This window comes from Anabrus simplex, chromosome 1 (genome assembly GCF_040414725.1).
Source record: "Anabrus simplex isolate iqAnaSimp1 chromosome 1, ASM4041472v1, whole genome shotgun sequence".
NCBI classification, from domain to species: Eukaryota; Metazoa; Arthropoda; class Insecta; order Orthoptera; family Tettigoniidae; genus Anabrus; species Anabrus simplex.
Window position 1 is genome coordinate 1673241175 of NC_090265.1, and position 26999 is coordinate 1673268173.

At 38.2% G+C, this 26999-nt stretch overlaps 1 protein-coding gene across 1 annotated transcript in view; it reads right to left on the reverse strand.

The window, feature by feature from the left end:
* DCP2 (decapping protein 2) overlaps positions 1 to 26999 on the reverse strand; it is a 288102-nt gene that overhangs the window by 190965 nt on the left and 70138 nt on the right. Inside the window, exon 3 of the mRNA XM_067138387.2 lies at positions 1730 to 1948. Coding sequence (XP_066994488.1) covers positions 1730 to 1948 — 219 coding nt within the window. The remainder of the gene's footprint in view (positions 1 to 1729; positions 1949 to 26999) is intronic.

The window sequence follows — 26999 nt, forward strand, 5'->3', positions numbered from 1 at the left end:
GTGGCAGACTTCCTCAATGCCATCAAGATTTGGAAGATAGGAGACTTGAATCGCATAGAACCTGTGAGACGTATTAGGTAAAAGGATGAATCAACGAGTTTCAGATACTCTGCAACAACTGCAGATACTAGAGGAAGAAAGGAATCTCATTACCCAAGCAGACAGAAATGGTCCAAGACCTGCTTCTGAGGATATACTGAATCGTGAAAGCATGTTACCATTTTGGAAAAGTGACCAAATCTTCTTTGAGTGAGGTATTAGATATGGAAGTGGAAATTTTGAATTGAAAATCCAGTGAATATTTCAGTACTTTGTTATAATTAGTCAAAACTTCTTATCAAAGTATGAATTTAAAAGCTTTTAATAACACACATACACAAAGATAGAGCTTATTCAGTGGATTGTGTAAATGAACAAATATATTGCTATGTTAACAAAATAAAACTTAACAGAAAAGTTGAATTGTTGCAGGTTTTTTTTTTTTGCCAATCAGTGTAGTTTTAGAAAACAAATATGTTAACAACCATCATCATCATCATCATCATCATCATCATCATCATCATCATATGCAGTTTCCAGCTGTTGGCCACATCTGCTTGGAACATAAGCCTTTCCATCTCCACTTGTCTTCCCACTACTTCTCTCTCTCTCTCTCTCTCTCTCTCTCTCTCTCTACACTCTTGCCCAGTCCTCTCCTCTTCCCTGCACACACTCTTCCACTCCTTTTATCCACCTGACTCTTGGTCTTCCTCTTGATCATTTTCCTGTTATCTCCATTTCGTGCATCCTCCTGGGTATCCTTTCCTCTGTCGTTCTCTTCATGTGTTCATAACTTCTAAGTCTAGATTCCTCTATCCTGTTCTGTAGTGGTTCTTCTTTTACTATATCTCTAACCTTCTCATTTCTCATCTTATCTAGTCTTGTCACGCCTAGCCTGCCTCTCAGAAATTTCACTTCACTTGCCTGTACCCTAGTCAAGTTTCTGCTGCATACATTAGAATAGGTACATAGTACATTCTGTATATCACTCTTTTGGTTCTCTGAGGGACATCTTTGCTCCAAACCAGGCTTCTGACACTTTTCGGGAACTCTCCTGCATGTCTTCCCTGCTTGATTATTTCCTATCATTTCTTGCACTTTCCTCTATGATACTTCCCAAGTACTTGAAATTCTCTGCCTTCCTAAGCTGTTCCCCTCCAAGCATTACCCCTCTCATACGTCTCTCCTTTCTAGTTATGATCATGATCTCGCTATTTTTGATATTAAATTTCATTTCATATCGTTCCACCTCATTTTTCCATGCATCTAACTGTTCCTGGATATCCTCTTCCTTTTCTCCCTAGATTAATAAGTCACCAGTAAACACCATCACTTTCGCTTTTCCTTCCCCAATTTTCCTTGCAATTTTTCTCATTAACTCGTCCATTACCACAATGAAGAGCAAAGGTGGCAGAGCACTTCCTTGTCTTAATCCACTATTTTGCTAAAATCAATTTCACACAATCGGCACTCCCATATTTTGTAAATATGCAGCATGTAAGTCATACTATTTCATATAAGCTTTAGGTCATTTCAGTTTTTAATTGACACCAGAACTTCAGTTCATGATTTCTATAAAAAGATTACCATTTCTGAAACACATGTAGATGGAGTAAATAAATATACCCCATTCTCGGACATAAAGATTCCTTCAAATTCAAAAGTACATGACGTATATTTTATACCATACCTCTCGAACAGCACAGTGACTGGGATCTTCTTCCTCATTAACCTTGCCCTTAGGAAATCCCCATGAAGATTTTGCCCAATAACTCTGTACAAGCAGCACCTGGGTGAGATCTTCATTTAACAAGATTGCACCATAAGTTGGTACTGCTTGTTTGTACTCTCTCCACTGTTCCAACACAGAATCAATCTTCTTTGAATGAGGCATCAGGTATGGGATGTGCTGAAAGGACACATAAGTACAATTATAGACCAGCATGAATTTTTAAAAATGTTTTTTTGATAGAGCTTGAACATTACACTAAAACATATGCCTTCAGCAACTAGGATGGGAAAACATTAGGATTGGGAACTAGCGCCTGTGCCCTTAATTAAGGTAAAGCCTGAGCATTTGCCTGGTGTGAAATTAAAAACTAAGAGAGATCATCTTCAGTCCTGCCACCAGTAGGACTTGAACCCACCCTCTCCCGAATGCAAGCTCACAGCTATGCTACAAAAACCATGCAACAAAGTCTCTAGATGAATATATTAAAATGTACTTTTTAACGCCACTACTAGAGAGAAATAATCTATCTTGAATTTGATAGATAAATATCAGGAAGCACAAATGTGATAGAATATAAAATATGTGGGTGTTAATCACAAATTCATTTTAATCAAAAGTCTATAATAAAGGATTAAGGGTAGAAATAACTAAAAATTATTGTAGAAAAACTAATAATTACAATGTTGATGTTAGGGTCATCGTCCATAGACTGGTTTGATGCAGCTTGCCATGCCACCCTATTCAGTGTTAAATTTAACTTTTCCATAACTACTGCATCCTACAATAACTCTAATCTGTTTGTCATATACTTGCCTTGGTTTACCCATACTGTTCTTATGCCTACACTTCCCTCGAAAACCACAAAATAAGTCCTGGGTCGAGCAATCAATCACCACTGATTTGGATTTAGGGCTGTCGTCCAGGTGCCAGTACCCTGTGAATTGTTTATGTTACCTCACTACAGTGGTAACACAAAACAAGGCACAAACAGAGTTAAAAGGGGAAGGTAAGAGCAAACTACACAATATACGAAATCACTACACACTCGAAGAAACATTAGCTGGCATTACGCGGATCTCCAACCAAAACATGTACATAAATATCAGTAGGGCCAACTAGTGAACAACAAACCGGGAAGATGAAAAAGGCTGGGAACCTACCAAAGGCATGGACATGGCTTAGATAGCGGATTCCGAAAATAAATCGCCGTGATCCTTGGATTTGAAAAATATTATTTACAAAATAATTTTACAAATACATTCCAAATACAATTCCAAGTTATGAGCTATAAGTTCAGTGATATACATAGCTTATTTTGTAGCAGTGTAAATTCAAGTTTCAAATCAACTATACATCTAGTTACCAATGCAGTTGTACAATGCAATTTACAGTGATGTGAAACAGGTTATCCAAAAATCTAACGTACTTCAAGTGATACAGAACTACCAGAGGCAAACCCCAAGGGAAATAATATTAAACTACAATCTACATATTTTAGTGAAACAAGAAATAGGAATGCCTCGGAAATGAACAGGTAAGCCCAGCTGAAAAACTAAGGCGTCATAAGTAACTAATTTGGTGAATCTAGGCGAGGTTAGGGCAGACTCCTGTATGAAAAGCAAATCGGAACATTACGGAAATTTTAGCAGGAACGGAATTCAAGAGTGCTTACCCGAGGAGAGTGCCATCCCGGAAACCAGGGGACGTCAACCAGATAGGCTGCTCGCAGACAGATAGACCAAGACCGACAGAATTCAGGATACAGAATTAATTCGAACACTGCCTCGCTCACTATATATAGGAAATTCCGGCCTTTGGAGCAGCCAATCAGCGTGCACAAGTTCCTTATCGCCACCTAGACTCACCAATCCCAACCTTACTTTCGATCGCGAATGTCGTATTTCCAGAATAGTCAGAAATATTTTCTAGAATACATTACCCACAAAACAACACACCCTGTTCCATCATTCATGTAACTTTCTGGATCCTTCCAGGAAATATAGAACAGAATTCTACTATTTACAAATACACAAGTCACCAATCTTACACAGTACAGGTTAGGTCATAATAAATAAAACATCATACTGTACATCACAAATAAAGTCTTTAAAAAAAAACACTCTCCACTTGAACTACATAGTTCACTTGTGACAGTTTACTTAGTCATTTCTTAAACGATTTCAAAGAAGTTGGAAATTTATTGAACATCTCCCTTGGGAAATTATTCCAATCCCTAATTCTCTTCCTATAAACAAATATTTGCCCCAATTCGTCCACTTCAATTCTATAAACAAATATTTTCCCCAATTCGTCCTCTTCAATTCCAACTTTATCTTCGTATTATAATTCCTACTTTTACTAATGCCATTCCATCCTGTCTCTCCAAATGAAAGCTCAGAACATAGTGCTTAGTCAAGCAGCTCTCTCTCCTTACTCTCAAGTCTTCCCAGACCAAAGTTTAAAACATTTTGAAACACAACACTTTTGTTGTAAATCATGCTGCCTTCTTCTGGACTTTTTTTTTCCAGTTCTCAAATCAAGAAATCCTGATGAGTCCCATGGACTGGAACTGTACTTTAATTGGGGTCTAAGCAGTGACTTCCTCCTCTCCGAACCATGTGACCTTGCCACGGTGGGGAGGCTTGCGAGTCCCATCGAAGCAGATAGCCGAGTCACAGGTGCAACCATACCGGATGGGTATCTCTCGAGAGACCAGACTAACGAATGGTTCATCGAAAGGGGGGGTAGCAGTCTTTTGGAAGTTACAAGAGTGGCAGTCTAGATGATTGACTGATATGGTCTTGTAATAATACTCAACATGGCTTAACTGTGTTGATACTGCTACACGGCTGAAAGCAACGGCAAACTACAGCTGCAACTAACTCCCGAGGACATGCAGCTCTCTCTGTATGAATTTTGTACTGATGATGGCTTCCTCCCGGGTAAAATATTCCGGAGGTAAAATAGGCCCCCATTCGGATCTCCGGGTGGGGACTAGTATCATCAAGAAGATAGATACTAATATTTTGCGAGTCGGAGCATGGAATGTTAGAAGTTTGAATCGTTGTGGTAGGTTAGAGAATCTGAAAAGGGAGATGGATAGACTAAAGTTCGATGTAGTTGGTATAAGTGAAGTACGTTGGCAGGAAGAACAGGATTTTTGGTCAGGCGACTACAGAATTATCAACACAAAATCAAATGGGAAATGCAGGAGTAGGTTTAACAACTAATAAGAAAATAGGGCAGCGTGTAAGCTACTAAGACCAGCATAGTGAAAGGATTATTGTTGCCAAGATAGACACCAAACCAATGCCCACCACAATAGTGCAGGTCTATATGCATACTAGTTCAGCAGATGATGAGGAAATCAAAAGAATATATGAATAGATAGAAGATTTAATACAAAATGTAAAAGTTGACGAGAATCTAATTGTTATGGGAGACTGTGTAACTGTTCACTCTCCTCATCTTAACAAATGGGGAGACGAAAGTTAATACCTGGGGACACATGGATATAAAATAAATTATATGTGGCGTGCCTACAAATTGCCACACAAATAGAATCACTAATCATTCCATGGTTTCCCATTTCTCTATGTAATGTTTGGGCACCAGCATAGAGACTTATACTTAAATCACAGGGGTAGGATTTTAAATAATTAACCAATAAGTATCACTTGAGAAAGAAAATTAACACAATATAAAATAAAATTAATGTATTATACAAAAATGAGATGAATCGGAAAAGTTCCTTAAAGCTTGGAGGGATTTTAGAATCTACGTTACTGAAATTAATTGTTGCTTGCTTTATCTAATTGAGGATCACCAATTACAGCTTCCGTTGAGGTCATCAGTATTCCGTGGTTACTCGTTCCCCTCTTCTCGTTGTAGAATTGGCTCCATGGACATCCTTCCTTCCTTCTGTGATATGGTTTGGGCTATCTGGACTAGCACTCCCTAACTGCCTAGTCTTTAAATTAGACATTGGCCCTATACTTGTGAAAATTGATCACCGTTGATCATAGGAGAAAATTCAGAGATATGAATTTTTCCATGTTAGCAGAAATCTCAATCATCAAACCTAGCTATTCTACTAATACAATGCAGACTTGTACCAAATTCCATGGACTTGAACTAAACATAGTTCTTCGTCCAGAATAATCACTGAATATATCACAAGCCGTAAGCTTGTTTCGTCTCACCCTGATCCGACAGCATCACAGCAGCTAAGTACTGTGTCGAAGCGACAACACACTGTACGAAAATAACTATGTCTCGAAGAGACCACTCGCTGTCTCAAAAATAATAAAGTAGTTGTGGTTCAGGTAGTGAGGTGAGTCGAGGGTTGCTCTGCGCTAGATAATATATCCCCGGGCTCTCCCCACTCTTGGTAACAGCTCAATACCAAATCTCTATACAACGAAGCATTTGATTCATAGATCGCATTATCATCTTCCTCTCTTCATTCTTCACAAGTAACCAGTAGGCGTGGCGATGATGTAGATGCCTGGCTTGTTAGCCTCGCGCGTGGGTCGCTGTATACTACCTTTGCTCATGAGTTAGACCCGTGAGCCATCCAACTTCCCCGCTTCAAGAATAACTTTTCCGTGTACACAAGTATGAGCTGAAATGACACCAACTCTGTCTCAACACTGACCATATATACAGTACATAATGAATTCCTATCCTACATAATATAATAATTTAAATAATAAATGATGTTCTAATATATACAATATGATTCCAAAAGCCTGATTTACAAAGGATAGAAGTTAAATTAATATGTCATTATGAATAATTGCCGATGGCGGATAAACATGATATCAAGTGATATCGCGTAATTACTAAATTAGTATGGCTGGAGAAGCCTGGACGGTTACATACGCCCTCCTGTTATTTAAAAATATAACATATATGAAAATAACACACTACACCAATGCGGCTGATATATACAACATTACATCTTACAAACACTTAATAAAAAACATACATAATAAAATCTTGTATCTCACTGTAGAGTGTCTGTTTCAATGATACCATATAACATTAGTAATAATTCCTGCCGATTTTCTTCCGAAAGTTTGTCAGCAACACTCATAATATTTACAACATAACAACAGGTAAATAACACTATCTTTGCACTTCACCATCAAAGTGTTATGCAGTTCCAGGTTATTATAATATATCCACCACACACACGTCATCACACGTGGCTTATCTCTCTTAGATGGCAGCAAGCAATTACTTGTTTTCATTACAAAAAATATACTTGGAAAATTATTGCATTAATTTCCTTCTGCAGTTACAATAAAAATTCCCAAGTTATTCATGGCTTCTACAATAGTGTCAGATCTAGGTTCACAACCTATACATGAATTCACGTTTTCTAACTCAAGTACATTTTGTGTTATCAAAACAACATCTGGGAGATATTACGCTTAATTCGCAGAAATATATAGTCTCAGAGAGCAAATATGATAAGTGCCCAGCATGACACGATCACCATCTTTCAATCTGTATGCACAAGGACCAACCCTACAATGAATCTGGAATGGACCCTGATACAACAAAAATAATTTCTTCGTCACCTTCTCTTCACTGGACGAGAGCATGGGAACACATAACAGAACAGAATCTCCTACCTGAAATTCGTCTAACACCTGACGTTTCTGCTGTTTGCTACGCTTCTAAGCCGCTTTAATCAAATTCTCTCTTGCTAATCTGACATATATCTTAGGAATCCTGCTGAGATTCCTGTGTAATACCAAGTACTTTTGTCAGCTCATTCCTTGGATTGCTGCCAAAATGAACCTCTGTACCATGTTAATCCATTTCTAAAGGATCCACACACACAGTGTGCTTGTCATGAACTAAAGATCTAAACATCCTACCTAATTCCTTCATCGTGCGTTCACACATATTCCCTTGCAGATTCCTAACTGAGGAAAAAACGTGTGATACCTAACTCTGTCATCACAGCCTTCCACTTCTTCGAGTTAAATTGAGATCCGCTATCAGATAATAACCTCCTAGGCATACCTAATTCCTGAACATACTTGTCATTAATAATCTTACTACAACTAAGACCTGTCGCTTTTCTCATCGGATACAGTCTGACTAACTTGGAAAAAGCGTCAATCACCACAAAAACGTACTGATAGCCATATTTACCACGAACTACGGGTCCAAATAAGTCTATACAAACAAGATCACCAGTTTTCTCAGTAATGACCACTTGCCTAGGTCCTTCGAGATACCTATTGGGAACTTTACTCCATTGACATAAATCACAAGAGGAAATAGTTTTCCTAATTTCCCTTCCCATCTTATCCCATACAAAACTTCTCTGAATCTCATACAACACTTTACTTGCTCCAAAATGTCCCAACTCCTTATGAATGAACCAAATTAATTCCATTCTCAATGACTTGGGTACACATATACGCCAACGATCGTCACCACAATTCTTTGTTAAAACTTGATCAACCATCCTATAAGTGTGCCTACCTTTCTTCACACTTTCCTGATCTCCGTTCTCAAGTTCACTTATCACATCTTTACATTCCTTATCCTGAGATTGTTCAAAACGCATCTTCTTTAATCTGTTCAAAACTTCCTTATTGTCTTTATGAAGACATGCACAGATTAAAATGCCTTCATGAGTCTTAATGACACTACTTTCATTACACAAATCCCGGTCTGTGGATAGCAAATCAGCTAACACATTGTTCTTGCCCTTGATGTGTACCACTTTAAAACCATACTCCTGTATTGCTAAAATACATTTACTGACCCTGTTAGATGACAATTTGCAAGTAGAAATAAAAGAAAGCGCATGATAATCGGTCCAGATCTCAAATTTCGTACCCAGCACGTACATCCTAAATTTACTTAGAGAATATATAATCGCTAAGAACTCTAATTCAGTAATCATATAGAGTTTCTCAGCTGCACTTAGCCCTTTCAAGGCCAACAAAACAATCCCTAAGTTGTTCTCATCTTCCTCCTGACAGAACTCCGGCAATACCACAATGTGATGCATCAGTCATCATAACATTCTTCTTATTTCCTCTAGGATATTTCAGAATCACAGCTTTCCTAAAACCATCTTTCAGCTCTTCAAATGCCTTCTCATGTATTCTGCCCACTTCCACTTATTGCCAGCTTTCAGCAAATCTCTAAACGGCTCTAATAAGTAGGAAAATCTTAATACAAATCTTCTCAAAAAGTTACATACTCCAATGTATGATCTCAATTCTTTTATATTCCTGGGCATTTTTGCATTCAATATTTTCTCTATTCTCATGCTTTCTGGAGTCACACCTACTGCAGATACACGGTGTCCTAAAAAGATGACTTCGGGCTGAAAAAATATGCATTTCTCCAGTTTAAGAGTGAAACCTACCTGTTCTAACTTGGTAAATACCCTGTCGAGATGTTCGAAATGTTCTTCAAGACAGCTAGACGAAATTACTAAATCATCAATATAAATAGTGGCATAGTGGTCGGCATCGTTCCCCAGAGCAATATTCGAAGCACGAATTAAAGCAGAAGAACTAGTACGAGTACCATATGGGACATGACAGAACAGATTACTCTTGTGACTGAAAGCTGTTAAAGATCTATCTTCCTCCCTTAAGAGAATCTGCCAGAAACTACTACGTAAATCAACAGTAGAAAACCAAACTTTCCCTTGAAAATCCTGTATCAGCTCCTCTACAGTTAATGATTTTAATTGATCAGCCGCAATACGTCTATTTATCTCTCTCGCATCAATACATAAACAGACAGAACCGTTGCTCTTAGGCACAATCAATAAAGGATTGACAAACTGACTACTCAAAACTTCAATAATACCAGCCTCTAACATGGCTTCTATTTGATTGTCCACTGCTTTAGCACATTTATGTGGTATCGGATATCTCAGTCCAGCGAATATACTTTGATCCAGCACTGAAAATGAGTGTTCATACACATGTGTTTTGCCAGGTTTCAATGAAAGTACTTCCTTGTGTTTTCTCAACACATACAACAATCGGTCCCTCTGACCTTCTTCCAAATTGCTACTATCTACCGCTTCTCTCAAAGCATCATCTTGGTTTTCCTCTAACCACACTTCACATAACTTAAAATTTGCTCTTTCTTCTTCATCTTTTGAAACCTCATTGACACACCACATGTTACAAACCTCCACTTTCGTCTGAACTTCGGTATCCCATGTGACTTTAATATCATCATCATCCCACCTTAAATATACCATCGCCTCAATGTAATCTAACCAAGCTGAGTATAAACTTAGCCAGTCAGATCCCAAGATAACATCAAATATAAGATTCGGAATAACAAGACATATCTGAATTTTCGACTTCCCATTAATACAAATAGGTATGGCAACTTGTTTACATATTTGCTTGGATCGTTTACCTACAACAGTGACGATATATGTGGATTTCACAGGCATTTCTTCAATCTCAATATTCTCCTTTTTTCTGTCCTCATACCACTTCGAACTTACACATGACCTTTGACAGCTTGAATCCAATAAAGCCTGATAATGCGCCCTCCATACTACGATCGTAACAACGGAGTTATCACTTTTACTAGCAACTACGACTTGATCCACTTCCACCTCCCGTAATAACTCATCTCTGATATTGAGATCATAATTCGTGTACGTCATTACACAATTTCTCGCAACATGTACTGAAGATTGATAATCTGATATCTCATTACCATCTACTATCAGTTTAAAATACTTTGTCTCCTTATATCCTGATTTCGGTTTGTACCTTCCTCAACATTATGTTCCCTCTGAACATTCCTATTTTGCTGGTGTGACTGATTACCTATATTTTGTTGTCTTAGTTGAAACTGACCACGGTGATTGTGTTCTTGTCTTCTGGGTGGTGTTTGATAGTTTGTGTGCTCTTGTGTACTATTATTACTTCCTAACACATCGAAACTTGCTAGCAATCTTTCCATTCCCTAAATAGACTTTATCTGTTGCATACAGCTAGCTTCACAGATTTTGTTGGGAAAATGTCTGAGTAATAATTTCACAATATTTCTCTCCGCTGACATCCCATCTACGTTTTTACAGATCATGACGTGGGCCAAAAAAATTCTGTCATAGAAACTCCTTCGTGTGGCCTAATGCATTCTCTTTCCCAGCTTTGTATAACTTCACTCCAGAATTTCTCTGTGAAATATTTCTGGAATTCCACCATACTAGTCATGCTGCTCTTATACACCGCAAACCATGATTTTGCTTCCCCAATAAAAGCATTACCAATTATTTCTAATGCTTCTTCCCATTCAATGACTCCTTCTTCTATTAGTTTTTCAAAGCGTTTCTTCACAGTGTTTAAAAAATCTAAAGGGTTTGTCTGCCTCCCATTAAATTTAGGTAGTTCTGTTTCACATATGAAATTTGTACCATGGCACTGACTTCATATATTTCTTTGCTTTTCTCTGATTTCTTTACGTATTTGTGCCTCCGACCTAACAATACGTTCATTTATTCTTTTCTCTCTAGTTTCTACATCATTCGCAATGTTTTCCTGTCTTTCCTTGGTGGCTTCAATCAATCAATCACTACTGATCTGCATTTAGGGCAGTCGCCCAGGTGGCAGATTCCCTATCTGTTGTTTTCCTAGCCTTTTCTTAAATGACTGCAAAGAAATTGGAAATTTATTGAACATCTCCATTGGTAAGTTATTCCAATCCCTAACTCCCCTTCCTATAAACGAATATTTGCCCCAATTTGTCCTCTCGAATTCCAACTTTATCTTCATATTGTGATCTTTCCTACTTTTAAAGACACCATCCAAACTTATTCGTCTACTTATGTCCTCCCACGCCATCTCTCCACTGACAGCTCGGAACATACCACTTATAATACCAATATAATGGTCCGTTATTGGACATTATAAATTTTCCAGCTAACTCATTCTTGGTTGCCTGCGGTTCGCCCTCGTGTGCTAAGTTAGACTCGTCAGTTGGGACTTAGCACACCACCCAAGACGCAAGGCTAGTGCATATTATAAATTTACTCATTCAGGACAAATATTTTAGGTTCCCTATGGGAATCAACATCTACATTATTTAATGGCCAGGCAGGCATCTATTTTTGGAAATGAGACATAGCTCTCATAGTGCATTGGCACTGCTGGTGGCTTCAAATAGCCTATGCAGTGGCCTCCACAGTATGCACTAGCCTTGCGTCTTGGGTGGTGTGCTAAGTCCCAACTGACGAGCCTCACTTAGCACACGAGGGCGAAACGCAGGCAACCAAGAATGAGTTAGCTGGAAAATTTATAATGTCCAATAACGGACCATTATATTGGTATTATAAATTTACTCATTCAGGACAAATATTTTAGGTTCCCTATGGGAATCAACATCTACATTATTTGATGGCCAGGCAGGCATCTATTTTTGGAAATGAGACATAGCTCTCATAGTGCATTGGTACTGCTGGTGGCTTCAAATAGCCTATGCAGTGGCCTCCACGGTATGCACTAGCCTTGCGTCTTGGGTGGTGTGCTAAGTCCCAACTGACGAGCCTCACTTAGCACACGAGGGCGAAACGCAGGCAACCAAGAATGAGTTAGCTGGAAAATTTATAATGTCCAATAACAGACCATTATATAGGTATTATAAATTTACTCATTCAGGACAAATATTTTAGGTTCCCTATGGGAACCAACATCTACATTATTACATACCACTTAGTCGAGCAGCTCGTCTCCTTTCTCCCAAGTCTTCCCAGTCCAAACTTTGCAACATTTTTGTAACGCTACTCTTTTGTCGGAAATCGCCCAGAACAAATCGAGCTGCTTTTCTTTGGATTTTTTCCAGTTCCTGAATCAAGTAATCCTGGTAAGGGTCCCGTACACTGGAACCATACTCAAGTTGAGGTCTCACCAGAGACAAATATGCTCTCTCCTTTACATCCTTACTACAATTCCTAAATACTCTCATAACCATGTGCAGAAATCTGTACCCTTTATTTACAATCATATTTATGTGATTACCCCAATGAAGATCTTTCCTTATATTTATACCTAGGTATTTACGATGATCCCCAAAGGGAACTTTCATGCCATCAACGCAGTAATTAAAACTGAGAGGACTTTTCTTATCTGTGAATCTCACAACCTGACTCTGTGGATCTGTGGTAGAGTGTCGGCCTCCGGATCCCAAGATAGCGGGTTCAAACCCGGCAGAGGTTGTCGGATTTTTGAAGGGTGGAAAAAAGTCCACCCGACACTCCATGTCGTACGATGTCGGCATGTAAAAGATCTCTGGTGATACATTTGGTATTTACCCGACAAAATTAAGTAAATCTCAGCCATAGACGCCCAAGAGAGATCCGGTTTACTCTGTCAGCCATCCAGTGGGCTTAGAGTAAAACGGAAAGTCGAAAATGACGAGCAGGCAGCCAGATGGCATCAAATCGAAATGTCTGCACATGGTAGCTGAGGCCATACGATTATTATTACTATTATTAGTATTATTTTTTATCCCTGTTTATCATCATACCATTGCCTACTGTCCATCTCACAACACTATCGAGGTCATTTTGCAGTTGCTCACAATCTTGTAACTTATTTGTTACTCTGTACAGAATAACATCTGCGAAAAGCCTTATCTCTGATTCCACTTCTTTACAAATATCATTGATATATATATAAGAAAACATAAAGGTCCAATAATACTGCCTTGAGGAATTCCCCTCTTAATTTTTACAGGGACAGATAAAGCTTCACCTACTCTAATTCTCTGAGTTCTATTTTCTAGAAACAGAGCCACCCATTCAGTCACTCTTTTGTCAAGTCCAATTGCACTCATTTTTGCCAGTAGTCTCCCATGATCTACCCTATCAAATGCCTTAGATAAGTCAATCGCAATACAGTCCAATTGACCTCCTGAATCCAGGATATCTGCTATATCTTGCTGGAATCCTACAAGTTGGGCTTCAGTGGAATAATATTTCCTAAACCCAAACTGCCTTCTGTCAAACCATTTATTAATTTTGCAAACATGTCTTATATAATCAGAAAGAATGCTTTCCCAAAGCTTACATTAATTTCAACAGCATATTCCTCGGCTTTCTTAAACTTTTCATTACATATTTTAGCATTAATCTCTACCTTACCACGCAGATCATCGTACTTGTTCTCTAACTTTACTAACTTCTCCTACTTGTTCTTGAATTTGCGATTAATACCTGTGATCTGCTGGTCTACTTCACTCCTATGTTCAGTTAACTTTCTTTCTACCACTTTCTCATGTTGGCTACGTCTCATCTCCTGTTCCGCTAACTGATTCTCAAAAAGTTTCTGCTGCTCTAGTGCTTCATCTAATCTACGATTTAAAGCATCCATCCTAGCATTAACTTCTCTGCTAATTTTGGTTTTCGTCTGTTCTACTTCTTTGCTAATTTTTGGTTTTCGTCTGTTCTATCTCCTTTCTATTTTCTTTAATTTCTGTCTGCGTTCTCTCTACTTCCTTCCTAATTTCATCTATCCCTTTCGTTTCCTTCCTAATTTCATCCGTTTGCTGTAATATCCCTTGCATCATCACGAATAGTTGTTGAATATTAATTTCACTATTCGTATTACTTTCTTTCTCGTCATCCATCCTAGCTACATCAGATTCTGTGCTATTTACCATGCTCCCAACACTCTCTACCGTTTTATCTACTTCAATGCTTTCATCTACAACATTCCTAGAATCCAGTGTCTCGCCTCCCTTTACAAAGTTTCCACTACGTGATTTCATGTCCTTTTCACGTTGTGCAGCCATGATTCCCCCAAAATCACACATATAAGTTATATGGACACTCACTTAACCCCCACAAACACAGACTCTACTTTACTGCTTTCTTTCCATGAATACTTAATGGTTTTCGAGCTCCACGTTGGTGCGACAAATGTAACTGTTCGCTCTCCTCATCTTAACACTTGGGGAGACGAAAGTTAATACCTGGGGACACATGGATATAAAATAAACTATATGTGGCTTGCCCGCAAATTGCCACACAAATAGAATCACTAATCATTCCATGGTTTCCCATTTCTCTATGTAATGTTTGGGCGCCAGTGTTACAGTTTTGTACAAAACTGTAAAGCAAAATTTATATTTACTAGCATAGAGACTTATACTTAAATCAAAGGGGTAGGATTTTAAATAATTAACCATTATCACTTGAGAAAGAAAATTAACACAATATGAAATAAAATGAATTTATTATACAAAAATGAGATGAATCGGAAAAGTTCCTTAAAGCTTGGAGGGATTTTAGAATCTACGTTACTGAAATTAACTGTTGCTTGCTTTATCTCATTTAGGCTCACCAATTACAGCTTCCGTTGAGGTCATCAGTATTCCATCGTTACTCGTTCCCCTCTTCTCGTTGTAGAATTGGCTCCATTGACATCCTTCCTTCCTTCCTTCCTTCCTTCCTTCCTTCCTTCCTTCCTTCCTTCCTTCCTTCCTTCTGTGATATGGTTTGAGCTATCTGGACTAGCACTCCCTAATTGCCTAGTCTTGTACCAAATTCCATGGACTTGAACTAAATGTAGTTCTTTGTCCAGAATAATCACTGAATATATCACAAGCCGTAAGCTTGTTTCGTCTCACCCTGATCCGACAGCATCACAGCAGCTAAGTACTGTGTCGAAGCGACAACACACTGTACGAAAATAACTATGTCTCGAAGAGACCACTCGCTGTCTCAAAAATAATAAAGTAGTTGTGGTTCAGGTAGTGAGGTGAGTCGAGGGTTGCTCTGCGCTAGATAATATATCCCCGGGCTCTCCCCACTCTTGGTAACAGCTCAATACCAAATCTCTATACAACGAAGCATTTGATTCATAGATCGCATTATCATCTTCCTCTCTTCATTCTTCACAAGTAACCAGTAGGCGTGGCGATGATGTAGATGCCTGGCTTGTTAGCCTCGTGCCCGGGACGCTGTATACTACCTTTGCTCATGAGTTAAACCCGTGAGCCATCCAACTTCCCCGCTTCAAGAATAACTTTTCCGTGTACACAAGTACGAGATGAAATGACACCAACTCTGTCTCAACATTGACCATATATACAGTACATAATGAATTCCTATCCTACATAATATGATAATTTAAATAATAAATGATGTTCTAATATATGCAACATGATTCCAAAAGCCTGATTTACAAATAACAGAAGTTAAATTAATATGTCATTATGAATAATTGCCGATGGCAGATATCGCGTAATATAACTGTATACTAAATTAGTATGGCTGGAGAAGCCTGGACGGTTACAACTGGTTTTTTATTTTCAAGATGGCGACTACTGTGTGCGAGTCTGTGATATCCGTGGTGGATAATGGTGTAAGATGCAGTGAAAAATGTGGCAAATGCAGAAGAGTAGTAAAAAATGGGATTCTGTGTCGTAAGTGTGGTGAATGGTACCATTTTCGTTGTGCAAATATTGTAAATAGGTCTGATATTGAAGAAAGTGAGTGGCTGTGTCCCGAGTGTAAACAAACTGATAGTGATGTAGAACAACAAGAAAGAGAGACTTACGAATCTTTGCTTAAGATTTTAGGAATACTACAAGAAGACCTATGTGCTCTGAAAGTTGAAAATGAAAGCTTAAAGGACAGAATAAAGAAACTGGAAGATAAAGAAGACAGTGGAGAAGAAAGATCGCCGTGGACGGAAGTGACGCGTAGCCATTTTAGGCCTAATGTTAAACATATGGGAGAAACTACGTACAACTTAAAACCGGAAAAAAACTCTTTGCAGTGCCAAAATAGATTTCAGTCATTGCAACAAGTTCCAGAAGAAGACACGTCAAGTTTTCAGAATAGTTTTAAATCCAGTGGAGGTAACCTACAGAAGAAGAAAACCAACCGGAAGTCAAGATCGCCAAAAATTCATCTCTACGCAGACAGTCAAGGGCGGGGTATGGCAGAAGACATCAAGGATGAGCTGCATAATCCAGAAACTGAGGTTTTAGGACTAATAAAACCAGGTGCCAAAACTGAAGACGTCCTTTCAAGTTGTGATCCTGTGTTAGAGAAGGACAACTACGTGGTGATTGTGAGTGGTACAAATGACATTGCTGCAAATGAAGGTGAGGAACTGATTACGACCCTCAGAGGTAAGATTTCAAAACTAACTGACTCAAAAGTAATTGTAGTTAATGTGCCGCACAGGTATGACCTTATAGAAGACTCGTGTGTGAACAAAGCTGTACATGATGTAAATATAAAAATCAAGAGATTACGTAAGAGTTTTAGAAATGTCTATGTAGTAGATACTTTAGGTCTTGGCAGGCAAATGTTCACTAGGCATGGGTTACATCTGAATGGTAATGGAAAAGCAACTCTCTGTAGACAAATTGCTACAATTATCAACAGAGATTTGCAAACTAATATGCACTTAAGAAAACTCATACCACTAAATTGGCATATACAGGGAAACTTGCCAGAAAACCCAGATCCTTAAATCAAGATCTATGTACAAAGATCTGGGTTCCAGGGACGTTCTCAACTCATGAGTCAAATATTACCCAATTACAACAGTCAAGTTTTAGGGAATCTTATGAGACTGATGTGGTGATAGGAGTAGAATCATGGTTGAGAGAAGGGGTGGGTAATAGAGAAGTATTTCCAGAAGGGTATACAGTCTAACAGAGACCGAGGAGATAAAAAGGGTGGGGGGTGGGGGGTGTTTATTCTGGTGAAGGAAACTTATTGTTCACATGAATGGTTTACCGATGAAAGGGATGAAATATTAGGGATAAAATTAGTTTATCATAATATGAAGGAGGTGGGAATTATAGGAACATATAGGCCTGGAAGAGAGGAAAGAGACATGGAAATATTTGAGAAAATAATACATTATACTCATAAAAACAATAATGATATGGTAATAATTGGGGGAGATCTAAACTTGCCTGAAGTTGAATGCAATGGAGCTGCAAGTGAAGCCCATGAACAGAAACTGGCAAATAAGTTATTTTGGGAGGGAGGACTTACACAAGTAGTACAAGAACTGACTCGTCTCAACAACTTGCTAGATGTATTCTTGGTTAAACCATGGGAAATTGTTGATAAAACTGAGGTAATTGAAGGAATAGGTGACCATAAGGCTGTAATAATGGATGTAGGACTTGTACCAAAAATGCTTAATAAGAGGGTCACACAAGACAAGAAATTATACAGAAAAACGAAAGTTGATGAATTAGGGACTTACCTTAAATCACAATTCAGTTGTTGGATAAGTGAAGGGAGTAATGTGGATACACTTTGGGCTAAATTTAAAGGAATCATTTGGGAAGGAGAGAAGAGATTTAAACCTGTTAAGAAGGGTAAAATGACCTCAGACCCAGTTTATTATACAAGGGAAATAAGGAAATTAAAAAGAAAATGTAGAATAGTAAACAGGAAAATCAAAGAGGGTAGGGAGAATAGTGAAACTAGAAAACAGCTAATGAGGGAACTGAATAGAGTGAAAAAGGAAGCAAAAGAGAAATATATGAATGGCATACTTCAAGAGGGTAATGACCACAAAGGGAAATGGACAAAGATGTATTCATATATTACGAATCAAAAAGGAAAAGGAATCCAAATTCCTACAATGATGGGAGAAGGGGGTGAACACTATTCAACAGATACTGAGAAAGCAAATTTATTTAGTAGGAAATTCAGAGATTCAGTAGAAGACTGTCAAGAGTTGGAAACAGTAACAGAAGATAGAGAGGGAGAGACACATAGGGAAACAAGAAGCTTCTCATTCACAAATGAAGATATTTTCAGAGAAATCCAACTGCTTCAGCAAGGAAAAGCAGCAGGAAGTGATCAAATTACTGGGGAGGTATTAAAGACAATGGGATGGTACATAGTGCCTTATTTAAAATTTCTCTTTGACTATGTCATAAATAATAGTGTAATACCAAAAGAATGGAAGGAATCTATAATAATACCAATTTATAAAGGAAAGGGTGATAAAAGGAAACCAGAGAACTACAGACCAATCAGCCTGACCAGTATAGTTTGTAAAATACTGGAGAGTTTAATAGCAAAGTACATCAGAGGGATATGTGATGATAAAAATTGGTTCATGAGGAGCCAGTATGGATTTAGAAAGAAATTTTCTTGTGAGGCACAACTGGTTGGATTTCAGCAGGACATATCAGATCAGTTGGATTCAGGAGGCCAGTTAGATTGCATAGCCATAGATCTTTCCAAAGCCTTTGATAGAGTGGAACATGGAATATTATTAAAGAAATTGGAGGGAATAGGATTGGACGTAAGGGTTATACGTTGGATAAGAACATTTCTAAATTCAAGGGTTCAGAAAGTCAAAGTAGGAAATAATATATCACAGGAAGAGAAAGTTTGGAAGGGAATCGCACAGGGTAGTATAATCGGTCCATTACTTTTCTTAATATACATAAATGATTTAGGGAACAATATAACATCAAAAATAAGATTATATGCAGATGATATAATTGTTTATAGGGAAATAAATAACATTGAGGATTGTTCAGAATTACAATGGGACCTTGAAAGTATCCAACAGTGGGTTGAAGAAAATAATATGAAGGTTAATGGAGGCAAATCGACTGTTACAACATTTACAAACAGGAGCTTTGAAACTGAATTTGAATATACTTTGGATGAGGTAGTTATCCCAAAAGATGGCAAGTGCAAATACTTAGGTGTGAGATTTGAAAGTAATTTGCACTGGAAGGGTCATATTGATGACATTGTTGGGAAAGCATACAGTTCGTTACATGTCATAATGAGGCTACTTAAAGGATGCAAAAACTAGACTTATAGGGTTATATACAGCCTATACAAGAGAAGAAGCATGGGGAGAAATCCGTGAGAGGCTTCAGTTGGAAAATAATTATATTGGCAGAACTGACCACAAGTATAAAATTAGAAGGAATTTTAGCAGAAGCGACTGGGGTAAATTTTCATTCATTGGGAAGGGCGTGAAGGAGTGGAACAGTTTACCAGGGGTAGTGTTTGATCCTTTTCCAAAATCTGTACAGGTATTCAAAAAGAGAATAAACAGCAACAGGGAAAATAAATGAAATGTTAGAGGGCATTCGACCAGTGCAGGCTATTGTAAATAAAAAATGTGTGTTAAAAAAGAATTAATTCAATCCCCTGGTCCATGGAGTTTGGACAGCCAAAGTAGGGGACTGCCTGTAGGGGTGAAGTACAGTGGGGACTTCGAGGGCCATGGGACTGCTACGGTAGCTGTGAAGGCCCTTCAGGAACTCTGAAAAGTGGTGGCAAAATGGGGCTCTGGTTAAGACGCAGCAGGTCGTTATGCTTCTTAGGTTCCAAAATGGGTAAAAAAAAAAAAAAAAAGTAAATAAATGCAATGTAAAATTAATCTTATACTAGTGCATAGTATTATCTGAAGTAATTCCACATACTGTATATGAGTTGACTATGTTTGTAAGTATAGGAGATATTATAAGTAGAATTTTGTAAACAATATAAATTTATTAGGGATGATCTGTTTGTTTAATAGAAAAAAATTGTTAGCATAAATTGTATATTATTGTATTCTAGAAAAAAAAAATTTCTTCTCTTGTTAATTTAAAATTTAGTGCTTGACAATAATGTATTTTAGTGTACCATTTGCCACCAAGGTAGACACCTCATTTGCAAATAAAGAGATTTTGATTTGATTTGATCTGAATGCAGTGGTACGCCAAGGAAGAGTGATGTATTCACAAAGACGCACACAAAATGCTGTCAGTTGTATACACTATTTTATTTACATATTATATTTACATCTTCTCCACATATGCACTAATAAACTGCCATCTTGAAACAAAACACTACTACGAAGGATTAGAAGAAGACTGCATCAGTTGCATGTCAACTACCAACCCAACAAAATTCACAAACTCTACTCTGAGACCTGTGTAGAATCTCTTTTAAATGTTTTCTGTATGATGTGGGATGTTGTTGTAGAATATTTTATTTGTAAATCTTTTTTAAGGAAATCAGTGAAACCTCAGAATGCGAGTAACTTGGTCTACGAGTGTTTTGCAAGACGAGCATCACGTGTGCCTACGTTTTCCCTTCCCCTGTTCCTTTGTTGAATGGATGAACGAGTTCTTTGGTCCTGTGGTGAAGAAATACCTTTCAGAAAATAATCTGCCGTTCAAAGTCTTGCTGGTTGTGGACAATGCTCCTGCTCATCCTTCAGGCCTTGAGAACGACTTACTGGAGGAATTCAAGTTCGTTAAGGTTAAGTTCCTTCCTCCCAACACCACTCCATTACTCCAGCCTATGGATCAGAAAGTCATTTCGAACTACAAGAAGCTATACACCAAAGCACTATTTCAGCGATGCTTCAAAGTGACCGAAGGAACAAACCTTACCCTCCGAGAGTTTGGGAGAAATCATTTCCCCATCGTGAACTGCCTGAAGATCATCGATAAAGCATGGGATGGAGTCACCAAGAGAACTCTCACTTCCGCTTGTGGAAAGCTGTGGCCTGACTGTGTTCTTGGACGTGACTTTGGTGGAATTGTTGGTGAAAATAAGCCGCCGATTGTCGATGAAATTGTGTCCTTAGGGAAGACTATGGGGCTGGAGATTAATAATGTGGACATTCAAGAGCTGGTGGAAGAACACAGCCAGGAACTGACCACCAACGAACTGATGGACCTGCATCGCGAACAACAGGAGGAGGTTATGGAGGAGATCTCATCGGGGGAAGAGGAGAAGGAAAAGTCAATGGAATCTCTCACTTCAACTGAGATTCAGGAGAAGTGCAAAATGTGGGAAACAGTGCAAAATTTTCTAGAGAAACACCACCCGAATAAGGCTGCAGCAGTGCGAGCGATGAATCAGTTCAATATGTATAGACAAGAAAGGGTTCCACCTTATCAATACAGATTTTTATTGTAAGAATTAGCTTACAGGATCGGTTTCAACTTGAAACAGTCATCAGCTGAATATGAATACCTTTACATATGTATTGCCCTTTCTAAAGGGAGATGCCATAGGAAAGCATCATGTCTGAGTGTCCAAATTGGGCATATTAAGTGTAAAATGATTATATATTATAATATTGGCATTCAGGTACTTGAGGGTATCTTTTTCAGGACCAGAATTTGTCTATGAAACCTAACTTAAGCTTAAATCTAAATTACAAATACATTAAACACATTAAAATATACAGTACCTGTTAAAATCCGTAGGAAAGCATCATGTCTGAGTGTCCAAATTGGGCATGTTAAGTGTAATGATTATATATTATAATTTTGGCGTTCAGGTACTTGAGTATAAGCTGTCTTTTCCAGGACTAGAAGCATTCCTAGCAAAATTATAATATATAATCATTACACTTAACATGCCACATTTGGACACTCAGACATGATGCTTTCCTACGGATTTTAACATGTACTGTATATTTTAATGTTTAATGATTTGTAATTTAGATTTAAGCTTAAGTTAGGTTTCATAGACAAATTCTAGTCCTCAAAAAGATAGCCTCAAGTACCTGAATGCCAATATTATAATCTATATAAATAAAAATGAATCGCTAAATGTGTTGCTAAGTGCAAAACTCGGGAACGGCTGGAACAATTCGGCTCATTCTTTTTTCAAATATTCGTTGAAGTCCGAGTAAGGTTTTTATGAAGAGAAAAATTGGAAAAAATGCCAGGAAAAACATAAAAACCCCATTTTTCTTTTTCCACTGAAACTGTTTTTCCTCTCTTTCCTTCCCCCACGTTTGCGCTTTGCGCTGTCCTCTAATCCAACGCGTTTGCTAAATGTCCGTAAATCTGAATGTCTGATTGAAATAATAACATTAAGTTATTACATGTAAAATCTGAATGTCATCGGTTAAAATGAGTGAATATTGGATTATGTACAAAATTTCAAGCCGCATTTGATGCCGTTAAGAAAAAACGGTTTACAAAATTATTGAGTGTGAAAATGTTAAAATAATGGAATGTTACCTCAAATGCAAGAGTTCATTGCATAGAACTTATCAAGTCATAATTCCTATTTTTATTCACTATATAATTTTTTCACTGTTAGTAAAGGAACATTTCAGCTCCACGTCGATAAGTTTGTTTTTAAATTTAAATGATAAGAACATGCGCTATTTGTGTTTCTTTTCAGTCATGTTCAGAGATTTTTATGTGCAGGCACGAAAAAGTCACTGGCCAACTTCTTTGTTATTGAATTTGCATGGGTGGTCAAAACGAGGCCAATGGTCTTCGGATATGGAAGTTATTTTTAAAACAAACCCCAAGTTCTTATCTCGCTTAGTTCTCAGTTTGTGACAGGAAGAATGTCTCCTTGGGTTTTGGTTTCGCGCTTGACTCGGTTGGCTGGCTGTCTCGCTGCCTCGACTGCCGGTACGGATCTCCCAAACATACGCTCTCCAGACAGTCGCATGCAGTGTCGTGTTTTGTTATAGTTGGAGAACTTTGTCTACCCTGATTGTTTTTAAACCTCTGCTTCTCTACAAACAAGTTCATTGATTTCTTTGGTTGATTGATTTATTTTGTGAGTGCTTCCATACACAGTATACTCATTTCAAGACTCATGCCGCCTATAAGACGCGGGCGGAGCAACTTCGGTTGAAGAACTTGAAATGCTACAAGGCAAACTAATTTTCAGTCTAATCGGACTGCACAACAACGTGAAGAGCGAAATGAAACTGAAAGGATTCGGATATCACAAACCCGTGCAGCGCGTCGTTCAGCTAATAATCTTGCAAGTTTGAATCGAGCTGCTTTCAGTTACGATGTTTCAATTGACTACAGTGCCTATCAATGCATTGCTATTGGATCTATGATCTCAGTTTGCCAATATTGTAAGGCACTGAAATACAAAAATGAAGCCACTGGATTGTATTGCACAAATGGCAAAGTGAAATTAGTGCAATTGATTCCACCACCAGATCCATTGTAATCATTGATTTCAGGAACAGGAACAGATCCCATACATTTCCTTACAAATATCCAAAAATATAACAACTGCTTTCAAATGACTTCATTTGAGGCAACAAATGTACTTCGGGACAATTTCATGCCAACTTTCAAGGTAACATATAACAAGCAGACTGCCCTGGATCTCATGCCATCTGATAGGCCTAATCACAAAATTGTAATCAGAACTATCCATCCGAATTTTTAAACTGGCTGGATTTGCCAGGATTGCCGCCTCACATTCTTCAATTCAAGGTCTGATCAGTGGTAATAATATTGCGAAATATCAACCAACCGCGTCTTTGTAATGGCACACGGCTAGCGGTGAAAACATTACTGAACAACGTGATCGAAGCAACCAGTCTAACGGGGAAGTATAAAGGAGAAGGCGTTTTGTTACCACGCATCCCTATGCTTCCGACTGACATACCATTTGAATTTAAATGACTGCAGTTTCCAGTGCAGCTCGCTTTTGCTATGACCATAAATAAATCCCATGGGCAGTCATTGAGTGTCTGTGGCATTAATCTTGAAAACCCATGTTTTTCGCATGGCCAATTGTACGTTGCCTGTTCCCGTGTTGGAAAACCATTAATTTGTTTGTTTACATGCCAGGTAATCAAACGAAAAATATCGTGTATCTTCATAGTGTTGATTGGAATCAGTGTTTTCTATGATAGTTATTTCCTACGAAATGAAATGGCGTATGGTTTTTGGTGCCAGGAGTGTCCGAGGACATGTTCAGCTCACCAGGTGCAGGTCTTTTGATGTGATGCCGGTAGGCGACCTGCACATCGTGATGAGGATGAAATGATGATGAAGAAAATACACCCAGCCCCTGGCCAGCGAAATTAACCAATGATGGTTAAAATTCCCGACCCTGCCGGGAATCGAACCCGGGACCCCAGTGACCAAAGGTCAGCACGCTAACCACTTAGCCATGGAGCCGGACATTTCCTATGAAGAAAGAGGAGTAAGTTTTGCCATATTATCTTCACGCCATCAACTTATCAAATTACTTGATTTGCAACGGGGGATAATTATGACTCTGTGAGAGATTTGAAGACCTGCTGAACAGTTCCCATCTGTGTTACAGTCTATCAGGGTTATTTCTGGGTCATGATATGCTGTGACCTATTTCAGCATTTCCTTATTCACAATGAAGATATTAATATTGCAGGCAATGAAAACATGTTTTTCCAGTAGTTTGTTAGTAACTTTTGGTAGCAGTAGAAAATTAACTCATTCGATGTTGATAATGTAGTCATTTGCATTATTATGATTTTTGCGGGCAGTACGGACTGAATTTGAGTTCGTTCCATTGTCATTTACTTTTGACAGAACGATGTCTGTCGGGTCAGATAGTATTATAATATATAATTATTTTACACTTAATATGCCCAATTTGGACACTCAGACATGATGCTTTCCTATGGCATCTCCCTTTAGAAAGGGCAGTACCAATTAATGCTTGACACATGTGTAAAGGTATTCATGTTCAGCTGATGATGACTGTTTAAAGTCGAAACTGGTCCTGCAAGCTAATTCTTACAATAAAAATCTGTATTGATAAGGTGGAACCCTTTCTTGTCTATACATACATAAACTATCAATACAGAAATGAAACTAGTAAATCAAGAATCAGTTCAATGACAATGCAATATCACATTTTCGTGAAATCCTCAAAAAGAGGCAAAAGCAACAGTCATTGGACAGGTTCCTCGTTAAAGTTGCATGAAAAGAAAACAATTCCAGTGAGCCAACAGATAGCAGTGATTCTGTTTGTGAAATTCCTGCTTCACAGTAGTAACTCTTCTCATTTCATCTCTCGTCTCCCTCACACCAACAATGATTCTATGGTAACGTGCACTTTAATTTGATTTACATTATATATTGTTTTAGAAGTGGTATGCGAGTAAATATTTTTGTGTTGTGGACGAATCATCTGCACTTCAATTGTTTCTTATGGGAAAACTTGCTCTGATATACAAACGCTTTGGATTATAAGCATGCTGCTGGAACGAATTATGCTCGCAATCCAAGGTTCCACTGTACTTACTGTATGATTGGAGTGTTGTGGTAGAATATTTTATTTGTATTCCATTTAGCTACCTAACCTGTATGGTGTAAATATTTTTGTAGTATTTTTTGTTTGTATTCCCTTAATTTACTTAAGTACCTACTAGATTGTAAATTATTGTTCTATAATAGCTGGAACAGTCCAGAAAGGTTGTGACACACACTTTTAGAACTGGGTGTATTGGCACCTGTCGATTCTAGAAATATGTCCTTACTAATTTTGGAAAATGGAAAGTTTGCGATTTGTGTCTGTATACGTTCCAGAACATAGTCAAAACATCGCGACTGGGTAAAGAGTATGATTGGTGGATCTGGGGAGCGATAGGCAAGCTCCTGTGCTCTGATTGGCCACTCGGTAATCACACGAAGGCCATACTTCCCTTTTTAAGTGGGCGAAGCAGGATTTTGTTCTCTCCTCAGTGCAGCATCTTGATGCACGTCGGTGGATCCTCACTCCCGAGATGGGCGCTACCTTGGGGTAAGCACTGCCGATTTCTGTTCCACGTTAATTCACTTTTGATATTTTGTTTATATTTCCACATAGGAGTTTGCCCTACCGCCCAGACTCGCCACTCAATTTCTCAGATGTCTTAGAAAGCATGTTAACCTCCATTTAATATTGTATTTGTATCTTGTGTGTCTTCTTACCCTCAAAATTATATTGTAGAACTTGTTTTATGTTAAGATATATTTAGTTAACCTCTTGACCTAATAGCAAAGCTCTTGGCAAGGTACATCTAGTTTGTATTTCGTAAATTGTGTATCTGGATTGTGTCGATAGATGAACTTTGTTCGGAAGTTACCTTGTAATGTTTATTTCAGAAAATAATATCTTGAAAACAGGAGATCACCATTGATTTTTCTGGAAACCCGCAACTTTCGTATCTCTATGGCCTTAGTGGGTTTCCCAGCCCCGTTCCACGTTCCTTTATTATAGTTATCACGTTGTCCAACCTGATATCTGTTTGCATGTCTTGGTGCACTTCATCTGATGTTTATTGTGTGTTAAGGTTTTAAGGTGCCATGTGATTTGATTTATTTTCCTCCTCCCTTAAATATGTATCGTGTAACAGCCAAAAACTGGTTACATACTTCAAACACTCGGCTAACAGGACTTCCACACAAGTTTCATTAAAAAAACTCAACTCTGCTCGCAAGACTG